The 19,576-nt window shown below is 57.9% G+C and overlaps 1 protein-coding gene across 3 annotated transcripts; it reads right to left on the bottom strand.

Annotated features, from left to right (window-relative positions):
- Positions 1-1,414: 1,414 nt before the first annotated feature.
- On the bottom strand, positions 1,415-7,639 carry TINCR (TINCR ubiquitin domain containing). 3 transcript variants are annotated; one of them, XM_047850915.1, is made up of 5 exons: positions 7,329-7,639; positions 5,003-5,075; positions 4,707-4,794; positions 2,684-3,813; positions 1,415-2,304 (listed from the first exon to the last, which is right to left on the bottom strand). In XM_047850915.1, the coding sequence occupies exons 1-2, from the start codon at positions 7,586-7,588 to the stop codon at positions 5,069-5,071; spliced, it is 267 nt and encodes an 88-aa protein (XP_047706871.1). In that variant the 5' UTR covers positions 7,589-7,639; the 3' UTR covers positions 1,415-2,304; positions 2,684-3,813; positions 4,707-4,794; positions 5,003-5,068. The 3 variants fall into 3 exon arrangements, with proteins under 3 accessions (XP_047706871.1, XP_047706872.1, XP_047706873.1); XM_047850916.1 differs by lacking the exon at positions 5,003-5,075; XM_047850917.1 differs by lacking the exons at positions 2,684-3,813; positions 5,003-5,075.
- Between the last annotated feature and the right edge of the window lie 11,937 nt (positions 7,640-19,576).

Raw genomic sequence — 19,576 nt, forward strand, 5'->3', positions numbered from 1 at the left:
TTGGGGGTGGGGGTGAGTCAGGATTTCTCTGCCAACAAACAGCCTATACCATGCGAGCAGCTCCTGGCCCAGGCACTCCTTCCCCGGGCAGGTGGGGGAAACAGGCCCGGAGAAGCACAAGGATCCCCAAGGTGTTTCGGTGGAGGACTGTGGGCTTAGCCCAGAGGTGGGGGGTTCTGGGATCCCAGGAGCGGACTCCTCCCCGTAGCTTCGTGGGTCTTCTGCTGGCCCTGCAGTCTCATGAGAGCCAACAGGTGGTGTTTGGGCCACCACGCCGTCCCCAGCGTGCTGACGATCGGAGGTGTTCAGTCAGTGACTGCGATTCACCAGCCCAGCAGCTTTGGAAAACGCCCCCGAGGTCATGCTCAGGGCATGAGAGAGGTTCCTTTCTGATAGGGGGTGTGAGAGACAGAGAGAGATAAGCAGCCAGAGATGTGGGGAGAAAGAGAGGCAGAGAGACAAAGATAGAGACGAACGGAGAGACCCAGATAGAGATCTTGGAGGGAGGCAGAGATAAAGAGACACAGTGGGGGGGGGGGGGGAGAGAAAAGAGAAAAAGGAAAAAAGGGGGAAAAAGAAAAGAGAAAGAAAAAAAGAGAAAAAAGCAGTGAAATGAGACACAGAGACGGATGGATGGATGGATGGAAAGTGTGTGTGTGTATCAGGACCACCACTCACCTGAATAGGAGACATTGTGTGAATTGTAAAAAAGTATCCCCTTCCTGGGGCCCTCTCACCCCTCAGCTGGGTGCTTTTGTGCAGTGAACAACCTGTCCCGCCGTCTGTGGCAGCTGGAGCAGGGTCTGTCTTGGTCTCTCTAGCAGCCAGCACGGGGCCAGGCACACGGAGTACGCTCAGTACGTGCCCAGTGAACAAAGGAACAGACTCAGCGAATGCCAAGACCTGGCTGGGTGTCGCGGAGGGAGTGGGGCCGAGAACCAGCTCCGGGAGTCTGCGCGCCGGCAGCTTCTGGCTGGGCGACTGATGCCTCCTCTGGGAACCGCCTGGATTTACTTGCCGCCCCGGAACCCCCTTCCCGGCCTGGAACTCTGGGAGCACAAACCAAGCGGGCAGCCAGGGCGGGGAGGTGGCCCCGCCCCGGGACGCGCTGGGCCCCCGCGGGAGGCGGTGGCTGCCAAGTCTCACTCGAAACTCCTTGCCGCCCAGACTTGCTCCTGGGGTGGAGCCGGGAGCCTGAGAGGCCCCGGGGCGGGGGTGGGGGGACCAGGCCTCCCTTCTTTTCACAGCCCAGAGAGGGGTGACCCGGGCGACCTGGTTGGGGTCAGCCAGAATAGGAGTCGAGGGAAAGGGTGTTCCTGGGGAGGGCAGAGCTTGCACGGTCCTGGAGGGGAGGCTGAGACAGGCACTCCCGGGCAGAAGCCCCAAGACCAAGTTAGGGGACTTGAACTTGACCTTGTTTTCACGTGATCTTTTATTCATACACACGCCAAGAGGGCCCTTCTCTGCCCGGTCCCAACCTGCTGATGTGATCCCGGGGCCCCAGGCAGGATCTGTCAGGCTGGGAGGAGGGAGACACCCCCTAGTTCCACGCACGAAGCCCATCCCAGTGGGATTGGAGGCTGCAGGACCCGGAGAACGACTGGGAGCACGGCAGAGCGCACACAGCGGTGGGGCATTCGTGCGAGGACCTTGAGAGTGTAGGAGCGTGCCAGGTGGAACAGACCAGAAAGGGCATTCTGGGCACAGAGTGTGCACATGCAAAGGTCTGGAGCCGTGTCATTCCCAGGCAGGTGCCAGAACTGCGCCCGAGTGGGCAGTGACCCTCCAGGCCTCAAGGGGTCAGGGCTGGACCAGAGAGAGACCTAGGGTAACAGAAGCCCAGAGGGAAACGGAGACTCTTCGTGGAGGATCAGAAATGACCGCACGAACAAGGGGGCGTTGTAGCTGGGCTTTGCAGGATGACTAGGAGTTTGCCAAACAGAGAAGGCAGGGCATGCCAGTCGGAGGGGGGCGGAATTCAAAGGCCATGCTGATGGAGTAGCAGGAGAAAGGAGGGCCCGAGGGGTAGAATCAGGCGGTGTCAGGTTTCTCCAGATCCAAGGTCGCGGTGGCCACTCAAGGGCAAAACACACCGTAGGGTGATTTCACGGAGCTGTGCCAGCCTTGCCAGGCCTGGAGCCTCCTCAGAGTCCTGCCGGCTCCAGCCACTGTCCCCTCTCCTTCCTGGGTCACAGGCTCTGTCCATTTTAGTCCGTGACGACATGCGGTGGGGGCACCGCTTTCTGCATGTGGCTCTGGGACCTGAGGCCAGGCTTGTGCCTCCCTGCAGCTCCGCTTCCCCATCTGGAAAACGGGAACGCGGGGAGCTGCTTCTGTCGCTCTTTGCGTTCGCCTCAGGACTGGGAGGCATCCAACAACCCAAGTGACGAAGGAAGAAAAGTGGTGACAGGAAGAAAGGGAAGGAGGGGGAGAGGCGGGAGACGGGAGGGGAGGAAGGGAGGAAGGGGGAAGGGAGAGGCTTTGAACCCCTCCCCCAGGCGACCGGCCACGGCCAGGTCCAGCATTATTATCTCAGAACACGCCTGAGCTGTCGAGGCTTAAGAAATGGGTGGTGATTTGCATGTGATTTGCATAGTGTTTGTTAAATGTCAAAACGGCCTGAAACGCTCCCTCCACCACCACCACCACCCCCCCCCCCCCCGGCCGCCGCCGCCGCCCCCACCTTCAGTCAAGAAGCAGGAAACCCTCCCCTTCCTCCATCAGGGACCTCCGCCTGGGCTGGGACCCCTCCGTTCAGGGGCTGCTGGGGCAGCCGCCCCGAGAAGGATGACCTCGGACACCCCATCTGTAAAACGGGCCATAATCCCAGGCGCCACCACGCGGTGGTCCGTCTCCAGTAAGTCGAGGCCGGCCGAGGATGGGGCACCGACTGGGGCACTCAGTGGGGGCCGAGGAGTGGAGCTGGGTGGTCCCCAAGAGCCCCCTCCCTTCCTGTCCAGCTGGGGCCCAGCCTTCTACCCAGAGGGTCCTGTCCCCAGAGTTCCCACACCACGTCGCCTGGAATGCCCCCGTGATCACCGCCTGTGCCTCATGGCTCTACGCGGCCCGGCACCCCCCAACCCCACCCATTCAACCAGACCCCTTCACACCCAACGGGGAGACCCCGTGTAAGGGACAAGGCAGTGGGATTCAGGGGAAGGAGGACACCGCCGAGGGAGTGGGCACCATTGCGGGGGTGAGAGGGCTGGGGTCCCCCCAGTCTCCACCTGTAGCCATTTGAGATTTCGCCAGTAACTGGCTGCACCCTCGGGCCCCCACGCAAAGGCTGTTCGCAGTACAGGGGGCTTGGGGTGGGCCCCAAGGAGGACAAAGTGCTCACTGACTGGTGAGAAGGGAATCCAAGAAGACGTCCCGGAGGAGGCTGCAATGTCAGGTGAGCTGGAGTGGCCGAGAGGAGCACGAAAGGTGCTTCAGGCAGGGGGCACAGCTTGGGCAAAGGTGTGGCGCAGAGAACGTCCAAGGTAAAGGGATGACGTCCTCACGCGCCTTGCCTCTCCCCTCTGTGCGTCTCTTCGGATCATACCCTCTGGCTGCACACGGGAGCCTTCCAAGATGGCACCAGGGGTCCCACTGCAGACTGCACACTGGAGGCCCCGCACACTAGAGGCCCCCAGGGAGGAGCCATGGCCTCGGGGTCACGCAGGCTCCTCCCTGCTGCCTGGGCTGGAGTAGCAACATCCCAGGTGGGCGTCAGGGACTGGGCCTCCCCCTGGGTGTGATCAGGTGTGTCTGGGGCAGCAGGCATCAGCTGGTCAGGCCGGGATGTCACCGCACGCCCCCAGGAGCCCGGAACTTGCAACAGCAGCACAGAGGGAACAGAACAATTTCAATCCAGGCCCGTGGAAAGGTGAAACACCAGCTGTCTGGCCAGTTTTCCTTCTTCCCTTTCCCTAACATCCTCGACTTGGCGGGTGATGCATGTAGCCATCTCCTTCTTCCCGCTGGCCCCGGTGCCTACCGGGAGGCGGGGACACAGGGATGGCAGGAGCCTGGCTGTTTGAAGCCCCCTGGTGACCGTCTCAGGAATTGCAGGCAAAGTGCAATTCAACCGACCCTCTCGACCAGACCCCACTCTTGCCTCCTAAGAAGCCCAGCCGTGGAGTGCTTTGCCCGAGGTCACACAGCCAGTCGGGGCAACATCATTCCTGCTAGCTAGGGGCAACAGATGTTGGTCTACCGGTAAGTGAGAGAGTAAGGCCCACGTCCTTACCCAGGGGGCAAAAATCATGAGGGTGTACCGTGGGGTGATAGTCAACAGAAGTGAGTCCCTTGTCTCTGGGCCTCAGTTTCCACATCTGTGGTCTCTACACTCTACAGTGTCCTTTCTGTACTAGGGACAGAGGCATCTGGCCGGCTTAGTCGGTACAGCGACTCTTAATCTCAGAGTTGTGAGTTTGAGTCCCACATGGGGTGTAGAGGTTACTTAAGAAAAAAAAAAATCTTTTGGACGCCTGGGCGGCTCGGTCAGTTAAGCGGCTGACTCTTGGTTTGGCTCAGGTCACGATCTCACGGTTTTGTGAGTTCGAGCCCCACGTCCGGCTCCGTGCTGACAGCGTGGAGCCTGCTTGGGATTCTCTCTCTCCCTCTTTCTCTGCCCCTCATGCTGTCTCTCTCAAAATAAATAAGCAAACTTAAATAAATAAAAAAGTAAATCAATCTTTTTAAAAAAAGTACTGGAGACTTACCCAGAGTGAAGTCGGGGCTCCTGCCCCAGCCTGCTCCCTCAGCGTCACCTCCAGTCCCCTTGGTCATGCCTCCACCTCCGCCAACTACCTGAAAGACGGGGACAGAAAGACACATGTGGCAGGCCAAATGCAGCCCTCACCTTGGCACTCACGGCCGTGATCTGCTCAACGTCCCGCCAACGCGTCTTCAAGCACCCACCCAGGACTCACCTCCCTCCCCCCCACTTCCAGGCACTGCCAGGGCTCCGGGAAGATGTGCTAAGCAGCCCCTGAACAAATATTTATTGAGGACCTACTATGTGCCGGGCACTGAACTGGGAACACAGCAGAGAGCAGGAGGGACAATAGAGTGTTCATCGAGTTTACAGCCTGGGGGAGGAGATGAGGTGAAAAAACTGATGAAACATAAAGACGTCAGCTGCCGATAAGTGCTAGGGAGAGAGACAGAGCAGGGGTGGGGGGTGGGCCCTGTCAGCGGGATGCAATTTTAAACCGGGTCATCAGGGAAGACTGAACTGTGACGATACCCGAACTAAGGCCTGAAAGCGCTGAGTAAGGGAGGAGGGCAGGTGGAAAGCATTCCAGGCGGATGGAACAGCCAGTGCAAAGGCCCGGAGGCAGGACCCTGCCTAGAGTGTTGGAAAACAGTGAGTTGGCTCTCTCGTAGTTCAGTCTCCACCACCGCTTACCTGGACCTCTGCCCTGGTCCCCAGGTTTCTGCCCTCAACCCCCCCCCCCCAGTCTGTCCTCCCTGCAGTGGACACCAGAGGGCGCCTGAGTAGAGCCTCCTTTCCTCTGCCCACCGCCCTCCAGGGTTCCCATCTCCCTCACGGTAAAAACCCAAGTCCTCCATGAGGTCCCCCAAGGTCCTCCATGATCTGCCTCCACCCCTCCATGGCCACCCCTCCTCCCTCTCTCCCCCTCGCTCACTCTGCTCTAGTCACACAGGCCTCCTCGCTGTTCCTCCAACACACCAAGCCTGGTCCTGCCCCAGGGCCTTTGCACGAACTGTGCCCTCTGCCCAAACTTTTCTTTGCCTGCATATCCACTTGATTCCCTCCCTCACCTCCATCCAGACTTTACTCAAACTGTCACCTCCTCAGTGAAGCTGTCCCTACAACCCTGTTTAAAATGACAACCCACAGGGGGGGGGGCACCTGGGTGGCCCTGTTGGTTAACCACCAGACTTCAGCTCAGGTCATGGTCTCACAGTTCGTGGGTTTGAGCCCCACACGGAGCTCTGCACTGAGAGTGTGGAGCCTGCTTGGGATTCTCTCTTTCCCTCGCTCTCTGCCCCTCCCCCACCTGCACTTTCTCTCTCTGTCTCAAAAATAAATACACTTAAAAAATTTAAAAAATGACATAAAATGACATAAAATGACATAAAATAAAATGACATAAAATAAAATGACATAACATAACATAACATAACATAACATAACATAACATAACATAACATAACATAACATAAAAACAATCCTCGGGGCACCTGGATGGCCCAGTCGGTTAACCCTCTGACTCTTGATTTTGGCTCAGGTCGCGATCTCACGGCTCATGAGTTCAAACGCTGCGTTGGGCTCCACGCTATCCGCCCAGAGATTCTCTCCCTCCCTCTCCCTCTGCCGCTCACCACCCCCCTCAAAATACATAAAATAAACATGTAAACTGACAGCCCCCATCCCTCCACTCTCGAATCACCCCCCCCCCCCCAGACCCTCCTTCCAGAGGACCTGGGGAAGGCGGCTGTCCCCGCAACCTGGAGCCTCCAGGACCGGCTTCTGAGGCTGCCGCTCTCAAAGCATCACCCCAGGCTTGCAGATCAAACCTCAAGGGCCAAACCTGGCAAGTGTGACCTCCGTAAACCACGGTTGCACATCTGGCTTCAGTCCATCCCCTGCCCACACTTCCAAGCCGGCCTCCGCCCTGGGACCAACCCCTGCCCGCGTCTACCACCTCCTTGTCCCTCTTGCCACACGGCAGCCTTCACCATCTCCCGGAGCCTCCCCAGGCCTCTCCACGTGCGTGCCTGTCCCAGATGCCCTTCCGCGCAGACCCCTCCTTGGGCAGAGACACCCCTTTGGAAAACTCAGATGGCCGGGTCAGAGTGCTGGCAAGAAGCGTGTGGGCAGGGCTGTGGGGGATGGCAGGGAAGGCAGAGAGACGCAGAGAGACAAGAGGGTCACGCAGGCACAAGCAGCAGAGACCGCCACGGACAGAGGGACGGAGACCGGAAGAGTGACCGGAAGTGAAACACACACAGGGCCAGCGCCACTCAGAGAGGAAGGAGACTGGGGCGGAGGGACGGCAAGGAAGACAGGGCAGGTCAGAGAGAGGGGGCAGAGCCAGAGAAGAGGCATCGCGAAGGGGGGCCAGGCCCCTGCGGGCCGGCCTCCCGCCTCCTGGCAGCTGCTTCCCACAGTAGCCGGCGCTCAGGCCCTGGAGAGGCCCTGCCCGCCTCCCGGCCCGGGGACCCCAGCCCCCGCTCCCCGCCCGCCCCCCCCCCCCGGGGACCCCAGCCCGCGGCCCTCCCGCCTCCTTGCAGCCCCGCCCCGCGCCCCACCCGGGACCCCCGCCCCCGGTCCCCCCGCCCAGCCCCCCGCCCCGGGACCCCCGCCCCGCCACCTGGGGTCGCTGACGAGCAGCAGCACGGAGCCGTCCTGCAGGCGCACGTCGCGCACCGTCTGGTGGTCGTCCAGCCGCCGCGCGTTGTAGTAGAAGGTGCGCTTCCAGGAGCACACGCCCTGGCCCACGAGCTGCGCGCGCAGGTCGCTGAGCGTGTCCCGCGGCCGCACCGTGAGCGGCAGCAGCAGCGCCTCGTCCGCCAGGTGCACCTTGATGTGGTAGCGCTTCCAGCGCGACAGGCCCCGCCGCAGCCCCTCCATGGCGCCCGCCCGGCCGCCCGGCGCTCCGGCCCCGGCCCGGCCGCCCGCCCGCCCCCGCGCCCGCGCCCGCCCGCCCGTCCAGGCACGCCCGGCGAGCGGGCGGGGGCCCCGGAGGGCGGGACGCGGCGGCGGCGGCGGCGGCGGCGCCCGGCCGGGGCCCCGCGCCGCCGCCCCCTCGCTCCGGCGGAGACGCGCCCCCGACACCTGCGCGCCAAGGGCGCCCCGAAAGGAGCGCGTCACGCAGATGAGTCTGGACACACGCGAGGCGTCGGCCCGAGGGGAGGGAAGGGAGCAAGAGGGGAGCCTGGCGGGCCATCTTAGACCGAGGCGAGGGTCACGGGAGGCGTCTCTGGGGAGGCGGCGTCCGGACCGAGCCGTGAAGGACGAGGGGGGCGCGCCGGCCCTGGGAAGGGTCCTCCTGCGGGCGGAGGAGGGAGCGGCCAGTGCAAAGGCCCCGGGGCAGGGTCCCGACCGGTCCTGGAGGAACAGTGCGGAGGAGGCCTCTGGCTGGAGCGGGGGCGGGCGGGAGGGAGGTTAAAAAGACAGGCGAGGGGTGAGGGGAGGAAGACTTGGGCTTTTGCTCCCAGGGAGATGGGACCCCTGGAAGGCTGTGGGCATTGGAAGGAAGTGACTGGAGTTTACGCTTGTTACCCATTTATTCCCTTATTTCCTTCGAGACACATACAACAAGCACCTAGTCTGGGTGTGGGCTGGTCTGGGCAGTGCTGGGCAGCAGAGAAGTCTCAACCTAGGGTCCTGCCCTCGGAGGTCTCCCAGTTGGGGAGGTGGGGACACAGAGCAGGACACAGACACTCCCGGCCCTGTGCACTCAGGGCTTGAGAAGTAGGAGCTCCCAGGCTGGGAAAGGCCAGGAGGTGGGGATGGCTTCCCAGATGGGTGGGCATTGGAGCTTGGGCTTTGGCAGATGAGTAGGAGTTCGACGCTCCCACTAAGGAGGCACCTGCCCACGGTCACCAACTATTAGTTCAATGTGTGCCTAGTGGGGAGAAACGGGAGTCAAGACTTACGGCCAGTATCAGCCACAAGAGGCTGTGAGCAGGGGATCGCCTACCCCCAATTCCTTGCTTGTTCTCTCCCCCCCATCCCCACCCCCCACCTTGCAATCCCTTTCTCAGGCCCAGCTGGCCTCTGCAGTCACACTGATCCAAGCGCCCTCTTCCCAAAAGCCTTCCCCGATTGCTGCCTGCCCCTGCCCACTGTCATACCTGCCAGGACAGAACTGACCGGTTCTGGTATCCAGGATTCTGGCTTGACCTCAATGACTCTAAGTCTGTACTTAGAAGCCAGTTTCCCTGGGCTCCCTGGGAAGTCCTGCTCCAGCAGTGGCTGGGAGGGCAGGAGGAAGGGAGGGAGGAGGAGGAGGAGGGAGGGAGAGAGGCTGAGGCCAGCACAAGACAGAGTGTGGGCTCCAATCCTGACCCTGCCTCTTGGAAGTTCCTGAGGAAGGAACGTACCCTCCCTGGTCCTGGAGGTCCCCATCTATCCAGTGGGAATTGCTATGAGGATAAATTGCTGGGGGTGAAGTACTTAGAATATTCCTGAAGCATAGTCGCTCACTAATTGGCTATGCTGAGGGAGTAGTCACAGAGAAGTGCAATTTGACTCCTCCAAGAAAAGCAGATGAAAACAAAAATAGCAAACAGAAAAGTCACCTGCTCAGTGACAGATGGGGTTCCAGGTATAGGATTTAAAAAGAAAGAAAGAAAAAAAAAAACTTCCCTTAATTGTCACCTGGTGCGATCATCTCCCATTTTACAGATGAGTAAACTGAGGCCCAGAGAGGCTGAGTGACTTCTCTGAGGATACACAGTGGAAAATGGCAGAACCAGAACCCTAGCCAAGTGCTCGCTGGACACCTAACTTCATGAATCACGCCACTGTGCACTTGCTACCCAGCGTGTTACACAGTCATCGGATTTCAGATGCAGATTTTAAAAGCGACTAAAAGCAAAATAAATTTCAGGTGGGTCCCCATCCCCTGAATGTGCCTCCCCCCTGCAAAAAAAAAAAAAAAAAAGACAGAGGCTATAAGACTACTAGAAGAGAACATGGGAGTTCAAAATAATAACAATCCCAGTGTGTTGAAGCATGACATTAAGCCTGAAGCCTTTAATTAAAAGATTAGTAATTGATGGCATACAAATATAAAATTCCTGCATGTGCACGTGTGTGCACACACACATCACACATCCTAGATCAATAGACAAAGTTAGGAAAACCTTTCCAAGACATGCTAGATGAAAAGCTGATTTCCTTAATATGTAAAAAGCTCCCAGAAATCAATAAGTAAGGGCCAACAACCCAATAGAAAAAGCAGCAAAAGACAGTCTTTGGAAAGGAAATATGCATGTCTTCTAAGCATATGAACGGAGCTTCTTTTCACTCACAGTAAACGAAATGTAAAACAAAACTACCACGAAATACCCTTTTTAAAAAAAACGAAATCTATCGAGTTGCTAGAGATGAAGAAGTTTGATCGTTGACCATGTTGCTGGGCCCAGCTTTGGGAGAAGGGCAGGCTCACGCCTTGGGGTTCTCAGTGCAAAATGGCATAATCTCTCTAGTGACAGCTACTGAAATGACAAACCAGGCATATGTCCCTTCTGGTAGTCTGTCCATGGGCCCGAGGGCAGATTATCGCACAAGCGCTGAGCCATTTACGCGTAGCCCGCAGCAAACTGTGAGGCCGAGCCCATAGGTCAAAGGAGAGAAACTAAGGCCCACAGAGCAGAAATGGGAGAACGAGCACCCAGGCTGGTGCGCCCTCTTTCTAGGGCAGGTGGACGGGCCGGCTCGACTAGCACCCCGGCCCCGGCCACCTCCCTTGTCAGGCTAAGCTTCAGGCTCTCCCATCGCACCCGCTGGTGTCTCAAACAGGTCAGAGCGAGGCCCAGGGACGCTGGGAGCATACGGAGGCCAAGCCAGCCACGCCGAGCCCTGTGAGTGTTGGGTGCCAGTTCCAATTAATTCTGACTTTCTCATTAAGCCGTTAGGAAAGCCAGGTGGCTGTAGGCAGTAGCCCTCTGCCTGGGCCGCCGGATTAAAGGGATCATGGTTTCTGTCTCAAGACACTATATTATCTGTCACGGGTGATTATAGGAGACCCAGGCGGACAGTGACAAGCTCAGAGAATCCCTGAGTTCCGGAACCTGGGAAGCTCAGAGTCGTGGGACCGTTGAAATTGCGGACTCCCAGAATCTTGGAATGCCTGGCGTTCTAGACCCGCAGAATACATCCCCCTGAACGTTCCAGAATTGGAGAGCGATGGCCACTGAACCTGGCATCACAGAATTCTGGAATCCCAGATGCTCTTGTGATGCAGAAGAGATTTCTCACTTGGTTTTGTCCCCTTGGATCGGGGGTCTCTCACACTGGAAGCCCAGAGGCTGAATCTGGTGGGCGTGTGCATAATGCTTTTGAAAAAAGATCTGGGGAGTGAGAGTTTCCACGTAAGCAGTCGGAGCTCCATTGGTGTCCCTAGACCAAGTGGCAGCCGTGGGCGCTCTGTGGCTGCGTTCTCAACATTTATTTATTTTTGGGACAGAGAGAGACAGAGCATGAACGGGGGAGGAGCAGAGAGAGAGAGGGAGACACAGAATCGGAAACAGGCTCCAGGCTCTGAGCCATCAGCCCAGAGCCCGACGCGGGGCTCGAACTCACGGACCGCGAGATCGTGACCTGAGCCGAAGTCGGATGCTTAACCGACTGCGCCCCCCAGGCGCCCCTGTGGCTGCGTTCTCTACTGTCCCTCCCCTGAAGGGCGCGTTGGCTCTCACTGGACCAGTGATAGTACTCACTTTGGTTTTTCATTTTACGACCAAGACAGTGAGTTCCAAGGGGCAGCTTTTTTGCTAAGGTCCCCCCCTGCCCCCCAGGGAAAAAAATCACGTTCCCGGCGCCACATCAGAAGGCAGGGGCAGGGCCCCTGGAACGCGGCAGGAGTGAGCTAACGAGAGGGCTCAGGCGCCTCTCTAGCTGGGAGGCAAAGGGAGAATGTGGTGTGGGGGTAGGAATGGCTTTGTGAAGGGCATGGGACGGAGTTTGCATTTTCTTCTAAGGGCAGTGGGGAGCCATGGGAGGGTTGCAAGCAAGGGAATGGCATGATCTATTCTATGCATTAGAAAACACCCTGACAGTGCTGAGTCCATCTCAGAATATGGATACATTGATCCTTAGCTAGGAAAGGCCTTGCCTCAGGTCAGGGTGCCCTCCATAGCTACCACTTCTTGGACCTCTGGCCCCCCCCCCCCCAATAACATTTCATCGCTAGGAGGTCTGGCAAATGAGGGCTCACGACGGTCTCTGCTGGTAAGTTGTGTTATTCTAGTCGATCTCTCTTGTGGCATCCTTCATATATAAAGAGCTGTCAGAAACAAATAAGAATAGAGAGACACATGCAAAGAACATGGATGTTACTTTGGACGCCCAGAAGATGTAGGCGGGAAATTATAAAAGACAGGCTCACGTACAAAAGTGTTTAATCTTCTAGAATTCTCCCACTCTTATATTTGAGACAGATATCTGATCCCTGATAATATTTGACTTTTCGAGGAAACAGAAACTCCCCTGGGGCGGGGATTTTTGTGTGTTTTGCTCACTGCTGGGTCCCCAGTGCCACTAACAGCACCTGGATCTGATTTATATACCCAGCACGGTCTAGACTACTCATTTTTCTGTGCACTGGAGTTTGAGAACCACTGAGCTAGACTTCACCAAAAAGGAAGTTTGGTGCGGAGAGATATCTGAGCAGCCACTCTATTTAGGTCTTTTAAGACAACCAGTGGGGGCGCCTGGGTGGCTCAGTCGGTTAAACGTCCGACTTCAGGTCACGATCTCGCGGTTCATGAGTTCGAGTCCTGCATCGGGCTCTGTGCTGACAGCTCAGAGCCAGGAGCCTTCTTCGGAATCTGTGTCTCCCTCTCTCCCTACCCCTCCCCTGCTCATGCTCTGTTTGTCTCTCAAAAGTAATAAATAAACGTTAAAAACAAAATTTTAAAAATAAATAAAAGACAACCAGTGAATCCCTAGGATTGGCAGGGAGGATTTTCAGGGCCTCCCACTGACCCCACAGCTTAATGGATGTGCTTGTCATTCTAAGGAATAAGAGGGATGATTTCTGACGCCTACTAGTTCATAGGCTGGGCCAGACTGTGTCCAAAGAGCTTTACAAACACTCAGCTCAGTCGCTTCATAGCGAAGCTCTACGTTAGGTGCTAATGTTTAGGCCCATTTTACAGATGAGGAAACTGAGCCCCCGGCATGAAAGCAGTGTCCCAGCAAGGGCCTGGCACAGAGTAAGTGCTTAGGTTTAGTAGAACCGAAATCGTACTCAGTCAGCGTGTGAACACGAGTTCCTAGCTCTCTGGGAAGCGTGTCTTCTAGGGGCCTGTGAGAGACTGCGGTCCCATGGAGCATCTGCAAATGGTCCCTAGGTTCAGCGCTCGGATTCCCTGGGTGACTCAAACAGAAGTGGTCGTGGCAGGTTTCCGGTGTCGTGGAGACGTGCTGCATATAGTCACCTCCCCCCCCCCCCGCCCCCCCCCCCCCCCCCCCCCCCCGCTGCCCCAAGACAAACACAGACACCGCAGCTCCTGGGACACACACACACCTCGAGGCAAAGAGGCCTGCAAGGTACATACCCCAAGACAAATACACGCACGCCCACCCACATGAAAACACACACTTAGACGCACACATAGCCCGGACCAATGCAAACACACACCCCAAGATAGACACACGCAGGCCGGGGCCTTGGCCTGACCTGGCCGGGTTAGGGAGGCTCTGGACAGCCTGGATCCCAGCCCTGGCTTCAGCCCCCACCTCTGTGCCTTCACCCTGGGGCCCAGAGCCACCCGCTTAGGCAGGGGCGGACTGGGGTGGGGGTGGGGGACCAGTGCAGGCGCCGCTGGCGCTGGCGGAGAGAAAGGAGCAGGCGGGGCAGGCAGGCCAGCTGAGGGCACAGAGCGCGGCTCTTGGGCGCCACCCGGTGGGCATGGGGGGCAGGGGGCACGGCACCCCCTCAACTCCACAGTTTTGCAGGTCTGTGGGTGTCTCTGGGCCCGTGGGGGGGGGCCTTTGTCTCTGAGTCTGTGTCCCTTTCTCTCTGTGTCTCGCTCAGCCTCTGTCTCCCTTCTCTGTAAGTCTCTGTCTTTTGCTCCCTCTTCCTCCCCTCCCCCCGTGCCTCCCCCTGCCTCTGGAGCCCCAGCCCTCCTCCACAGAGGAGCCTGAGTGCCTCCAACGACCCCTCCCTACCCACCCCTCTTATCAGCAGCATCTCCTGTCCCCGGTCCTCCGATGGCATCTTGGCCCTTCCTGTCACCCATGGGCTGCCAGCATGACTCAGTCCAGGTGGGGTGGGGTGACCAACCTCGTCAGCTTTGCCAGCCCGCCGCTCCCACAGCCTCCGTTCTGGTCTCCGGGGAGGGGACCGCATCTGCGGCCTCCGCCAGAGCCTGGTGCAGGAACCCACCTTGGCTCACGCTTTCCCTGGGGCTGGCCGGGGAGGGGCACGGGGACGATGAGGGTTTGAACGCCCTAAGCCAGGAAGGGCCTAGAGAGACAGTGATGGTCACCCTTGAACCCTGCGAGGAGGACAGGGGTCTCAACTGCCGAAAACCCACCATGGACCCCCCGCCCCCCCCGCCATCGCCCACGGGCCTGCTCCCTGGGCAGCCCAAGCTTCAGAGCCCAGTCTGACCCCAAGGTCCCCAAGCTTTTCACTCTATTCCTTTGAGGTGCCACACCCTTTCCCCCCTGGGGGATTCTGCGCATTCTGTTCCCTCCCCAGATGCCCTTCCGGTCACCTCCTCCAGGAAGCCGGCCTCACCCCACCCGCTGCTTGAAGCCATCTGTTGAACATCAGAAAGCAGGTCTGTCTCAGTCACGGTCATGGCGGTGTCCCTGGCACGGAGCCCGGCTCACAGGAAGGGTCCGGGAAGCGTTTGCTAAACAGAGGAGGGAAGGGTTCAGGGCTGTGCCTTCGAGCCCAGATGTTTCTTCTTGCCTTGCTGGGGAGACCCTGGCCGAGTGGGTGGCTTCCCGCTCTGCGCCCTGTTTCCCCGGGATGGGGAGTGAGGGGACGTTTTCTGGGCCACTGGTGAAATCTACCCTGCTGGGTTTCATTTCAGTCGAGTCGGTAAATATTTGGTCCTCTGCGGCCAGCAGCATCTAGGCGGGGGAAGCTTCAGTGCCTTTTACGAGCCTTCCCGCAGGCGCCTAAAGCGAGGTTTCCGTGGCGGGGTATGTGGGACGCCCAGGCAGCGTCACAGCTGGCTGCCGTGAGGTGGGTAGGACTGTGGGGCCGCAAGAAGCCACCAGAGGCTTCTAGCACTTAACCCCGCCGTGCGCGGCATCGGGAGGCCAGACCCGGGCCTCTGGTTTTACAAATGGCTAATGCCGCATCATGGGATGACAGGCGGGGTTGAAGTGGAGACTGAGCAGCATCCCCTCCCAAGTCCGAAGGACATACTGAATCCTTAGGGGGAGGTATTTCCGGCAAGGAGGTGGAAGGCCTTGTGTACGTGTAGCTCTTCTCGAAGAATCAAAGGCCACTCTTGACCATCAAAGGCGAAGCACCTGCTGTGTGTGGAGTACTGAGCAGTGTAAATGCCCCGCCTCCTTGGGTCCTCAGAAATCACGCAGCCCCTGTTACACTGACACAAGTCAGAGGGGTTCAAGGTAACTGGCTTGAGGTCACCCATCTGGCGAGGGGCAGAGCTGTTGAGTCTGACCTTCCGGCCTGGCTTGGTCTCATCACCCAACCCTCCCCGGCAAGGGCCACCGTCTGGATACCCTGGAAACCACGGCGCTTCTCAATGGTCAGGATCCCAGGGGCGACTGGAAGGAAGGCCTGAATCAGACCAGCAGTTCTGAGTTGGGGCCTGGGAACCTGCACGGGAAGCTTGCATCTGCTTCCGACCCAGGTAACTCTTGCTAGAGTCCCTTCACAGAAACGGCAGCCTCTTTACTGCATCCGTCCGAACGCGTTTGCAGCGTCCCCTCTGAATCTCGGGGGAGACTGCCACCTGCTGTTTCCTGAGGACGCCACTGAGACGTGAGGATTTGAGGGCCCCCATCAGGCACTAAACGGGGGGAACTTGCCACCAGCCCTTGAGAGACCCCACAGGCCAAACAAGGGGTCAAGCATTTGGAAAACTTGAAAATACAAGATTATTGTGTAGTTTTCTTCCTCCTCTCCGAGACTTGATGAGCATTTAATGTGTGTCTGCCATTGCCCAGGTGTATTGGCCGTATCTTTATTTTCTGCTGTTTGATGCTTTGACACTGGGGGCCTCACCCTGGAGGCACAGCCCCTCCAGGGGGCCAGCTAATTCCGAGATAGCAAACGACCCACTGACCCACCCTGGACTGCCTCTCACATGCAAACTAACCATCACAGAGCCCAAGCCCCAACTCTGTCCTCTGGAGGCTGTCCCACTCAGGGCCAATGTCCCCCTGCCCTATCACCCCAGGGCCCAGGACCACACAACTAGGCCATTCCCTACACCCCAGAGCCCTCAGTCCTGGGCCTGCTGACCCGGCTTCAGTGTTCCTGCCGGCCGAAACCACACTAAAGTCTTTGTCCACTCTGTGCCCCCCTGCACCCCCCAACCCCCGCCCCCTCCGCCTGACTGACCCGGGCACTTCCCCGTGTGGCCCTGCACGCCCCCACCCCTGCTCCTGCCGTGGCATCAGTGAGTAACGACCTTTCTATGTATGTATGTATGTATTTATTTATTTAATGTTTATTTTTGAGAGTGAGTGGGGTAGCGACAGAGCCATCCGACGGGGACAGAGGATCCGAAGCAGATTCTGTGCTGACAGCAGAGAGCTCGATGTGGGGCTCAAACCCACGAGCTGTGAGATCATGACCTGAGCTGAAGTCAGGTGCTTAACCGACTGAGCCACCCAGGTGCCCTAATCTATTTATTAAAAAAAAAAAAAAAAAATTTGTATTAAAAACATTTTTTTAATGTTTTTATTTACTTTTGAGACAGAGAGAGACAGAGCAGGAGCAGGGGAGGGGCAGAGAGAAAAGGAGACACAGAATCCGAAGCAGGTTCCAGGCTCCGAGCTGTCAGCCCAGGGCCCGACACGGGGCTCGAACTCACGGACCGCGAGATCGTGACCTGAGCTGGAGTCTGACGCTCAACTGACTGAGCCACCCAGGCGCCTCGACCCCTATTTATTTCCTTAAAGTAATCTCTGCACCCAACGCGGAGGGCTCGATCTCACCACCCCCAGATCATGAGTCGCACACTCTACCACTGACCACGCCAGCTGCCCCAGGCCACCTTTGCAGCGGCGGTCGTCCGCTGATCTGCTGGCCTCGTCAGCCCTGAAGCACAATGGAACCTACGTCTTGAAACGCCTGCCGCTGGAGACACAGCTGAGAACGAGACAGTGCATGCCTGCAGATGTTGACATTCTGGTGCCGGCTGCGGACAGAATGCGATGAGGACAGGCAGGTGTGACAGTGACCAGGTGGGAAGGGAGACCTCGGGGTGGGTGGAATCTGAGCCCCGACCTTCAAGGTCGGAAGGGGTGGTCGGCGTGGCCAGTGCCACGGCACGGCCCTCACTTCACTGGATCCTGTCCTGAGAGCTTCCCGCGGAGCAGGACGGGGTCCCGTTGGGCCAGGATCTGCTGCCGGAGGCGACACTGGTGGCAACAAGGAGCCAGTAACAAGCCAACAGCCACGGGCCATCCTGCTGCTCCCGGTCACCTGCCTTTCCGGGAGTGATCTGGGGGCCTCAGCACTGCTTTCACCTTCGCGGGGGCCACTTCCAGCCCCGATGGCATCAGGGACACCGGAAGTTACCCTTGAGGTCAACTCCAAAGGTTAGGCGCACACACAGAGTAGCCTGAGTCCGGCCTGCAGGGAGGAACTGTCACTTCAGCACCACGTGACCTCAGTACGTGGCCCCCGCATCCCAGGGTGGGCGCTGTCGGGCTGCGAGGAGGTCCTGGATTCCCAGGGGGCTCCAATCTGATGACACGAACCCTTAAACTTGGAGGCTCTTCCCTGCCTGTGGTCAGAGAAGGGACTCCGGCAAGGCTCTGCGGATGGGTGAGGGGCGGGGACAGGGCACGGGAGGGGGACCTGGAAACCCAGGGCACCTGTTCCTGTGCCGCAGCCTCCCCAAGGAACCGGCCCTGCCCACCCTGAAGTGTGGGGCTTCTGGCCTCCAAAACCGGGGGATGATGAGTTGGTGCTGTTTCGAGTCACTGAGTTTGTCGTAATTTGTTAGGGCAGCTGCAGGAAAACGCACACACCCAGTTATCCTGCAAGTATTGTGTGAAACGCTCCAATCCCAAAATGAGCACAGCACTCTGGGGACAGGAGGAGATCACCGTTGTTGAGAACCCGGCGCCCCAGCGAGCAAAGGAGGCGGCCAGCACCCGGGGTGGGGTGGGCCTGCTGTGGCCATCCATCAAATCCTGCCCGGATGAAGGCAGCACACACCCCTTTGAGACACGGGAAAGCAGTGGGCTCCAGAAGGGGTGAGTCACTTTCCCAAGGACACACAGCTCCAAAGGCGGAGCTGAGCTGTGGACCCACCTGACAAAGTGACAGCCCAGATTCAAACCATGACTCACCATCCTGTGACCATATGACTCAAGAGGGGGGGATCTTAGGGGCCAGGGAGGGGGGGAGATGGGGGGCACGCCACCAGGAGTATTGGTGGAGGCCCCACCCCTCACCCCCAGAAAGCCGCTTTATTTTTTGAAAATTTTTTCAATGTTTATTTTTGAGAGAGAAACAGAGCGTGAGTGGGGGAGGGGCACAGAGAGAGGAAGACACAGAATCTGAAGCAGGTTCCAGGCTCTGAGCTGTCAGCACAGAGCCCGACGCGGGGCTGGAACCCACGAACCGTTGAGATCATGGCCTGAGCCGGAGTCGGACGATTCACCGACTCAGCCCCCCAGGCGCCCCTCCGGCAAATCGCTTTAGGGGCACTCTGTCCCCACTAGCTGGCGGCTTTTGTGTCTGTATTTTTTTTTAAAAACCCAAAGGGCTTTTTATAACTTTGTGTTTGAGATTTTTTTTTGACTAGAAGTAACACACACAATTTAAGACTGGCAATCATCATGCAGGCTTGGGAATTCCTGCAAAGTGAGAAAATTTCACCTAGCAACTGTTTTGAAATGTAATGAAACCTGTATGAGTACAAAATTTAGCAGTTGATGAGGTTGACACATTTTTGTAGACGTGGAGACATTTGATAAGGTATGAATTCTGATTTGGGTTTTATTTGGGGAGCTGATAATCTCTTTCTTCCTTCTCTCCAGGCCTCAAAACTTCTTCCAGGTTCTCTGAACAGCACGAGCAAGCACCCCAGGACCTTTTCCTGAAGGGCCTCCCAGTGCCTGTCAGCATTAAGCACTTACCGTATGCCAGCAACAATTCTGAGTTTTTCACGTATTTGACTAACTTAATCTTCACAAAGACTCTTTATGGTAAATACTACTATTGTTTTCTTCTTCCAGGTAAGGAGGCCAAAGCAGAGGGACCATGAACTCCCTGCGGGAAGACAAGGCAGATGGGGTGGATCCTGAGCCCGCCCTCCTGGCCTCCACACCCAGTGCTTCCTGCTCCAATGGTAACCCACAGAACCCCCATCTTCAAAAAATACTTTTAGTGGCCCTGGGCGGCTCAGTCGGTCAAGTGTCTGACTTCGGCTCAGGTCATGATCTCGTGGTTCGTGGGTTCGAGCCCCGCGTCGGGCTCTGTGCGGACAGCTCGGAGCCTGGAGCCTGTTTCAGATTCTGTGTCTCCCTCTCTCTCTGACCCTCCCCTGCTCGCGCTCGGGGTCTCTCTCTCAACATTTTTTAAATTGTGATAAAATACACATAAAATGTAACCATTTCTAAGTGCACAGGTCAGCAGCACCAAGCACATTCACACTGTCGTGCAGCCACCCCCACCAGCCGTGTCCAGAACGTTCCATCTCCCCAAACTGAGAC

Source organism: Prionailurus viverrinus, chromosome A2 (assembly GCF_022837055.1).
Source record: "Prionailurus viverrinus isolate Anna chromosome A2, UM_Priviv_1.0, whole genome shotgun sequence".
In the NCBI taxonomy this organism is placed as follows: domain Eukaryota; kingdom Metazoa; phylum Chordata; class Mammalia; order Carnivora; family Felidae; genus Prionailurus; species Prionailurus viverrinus.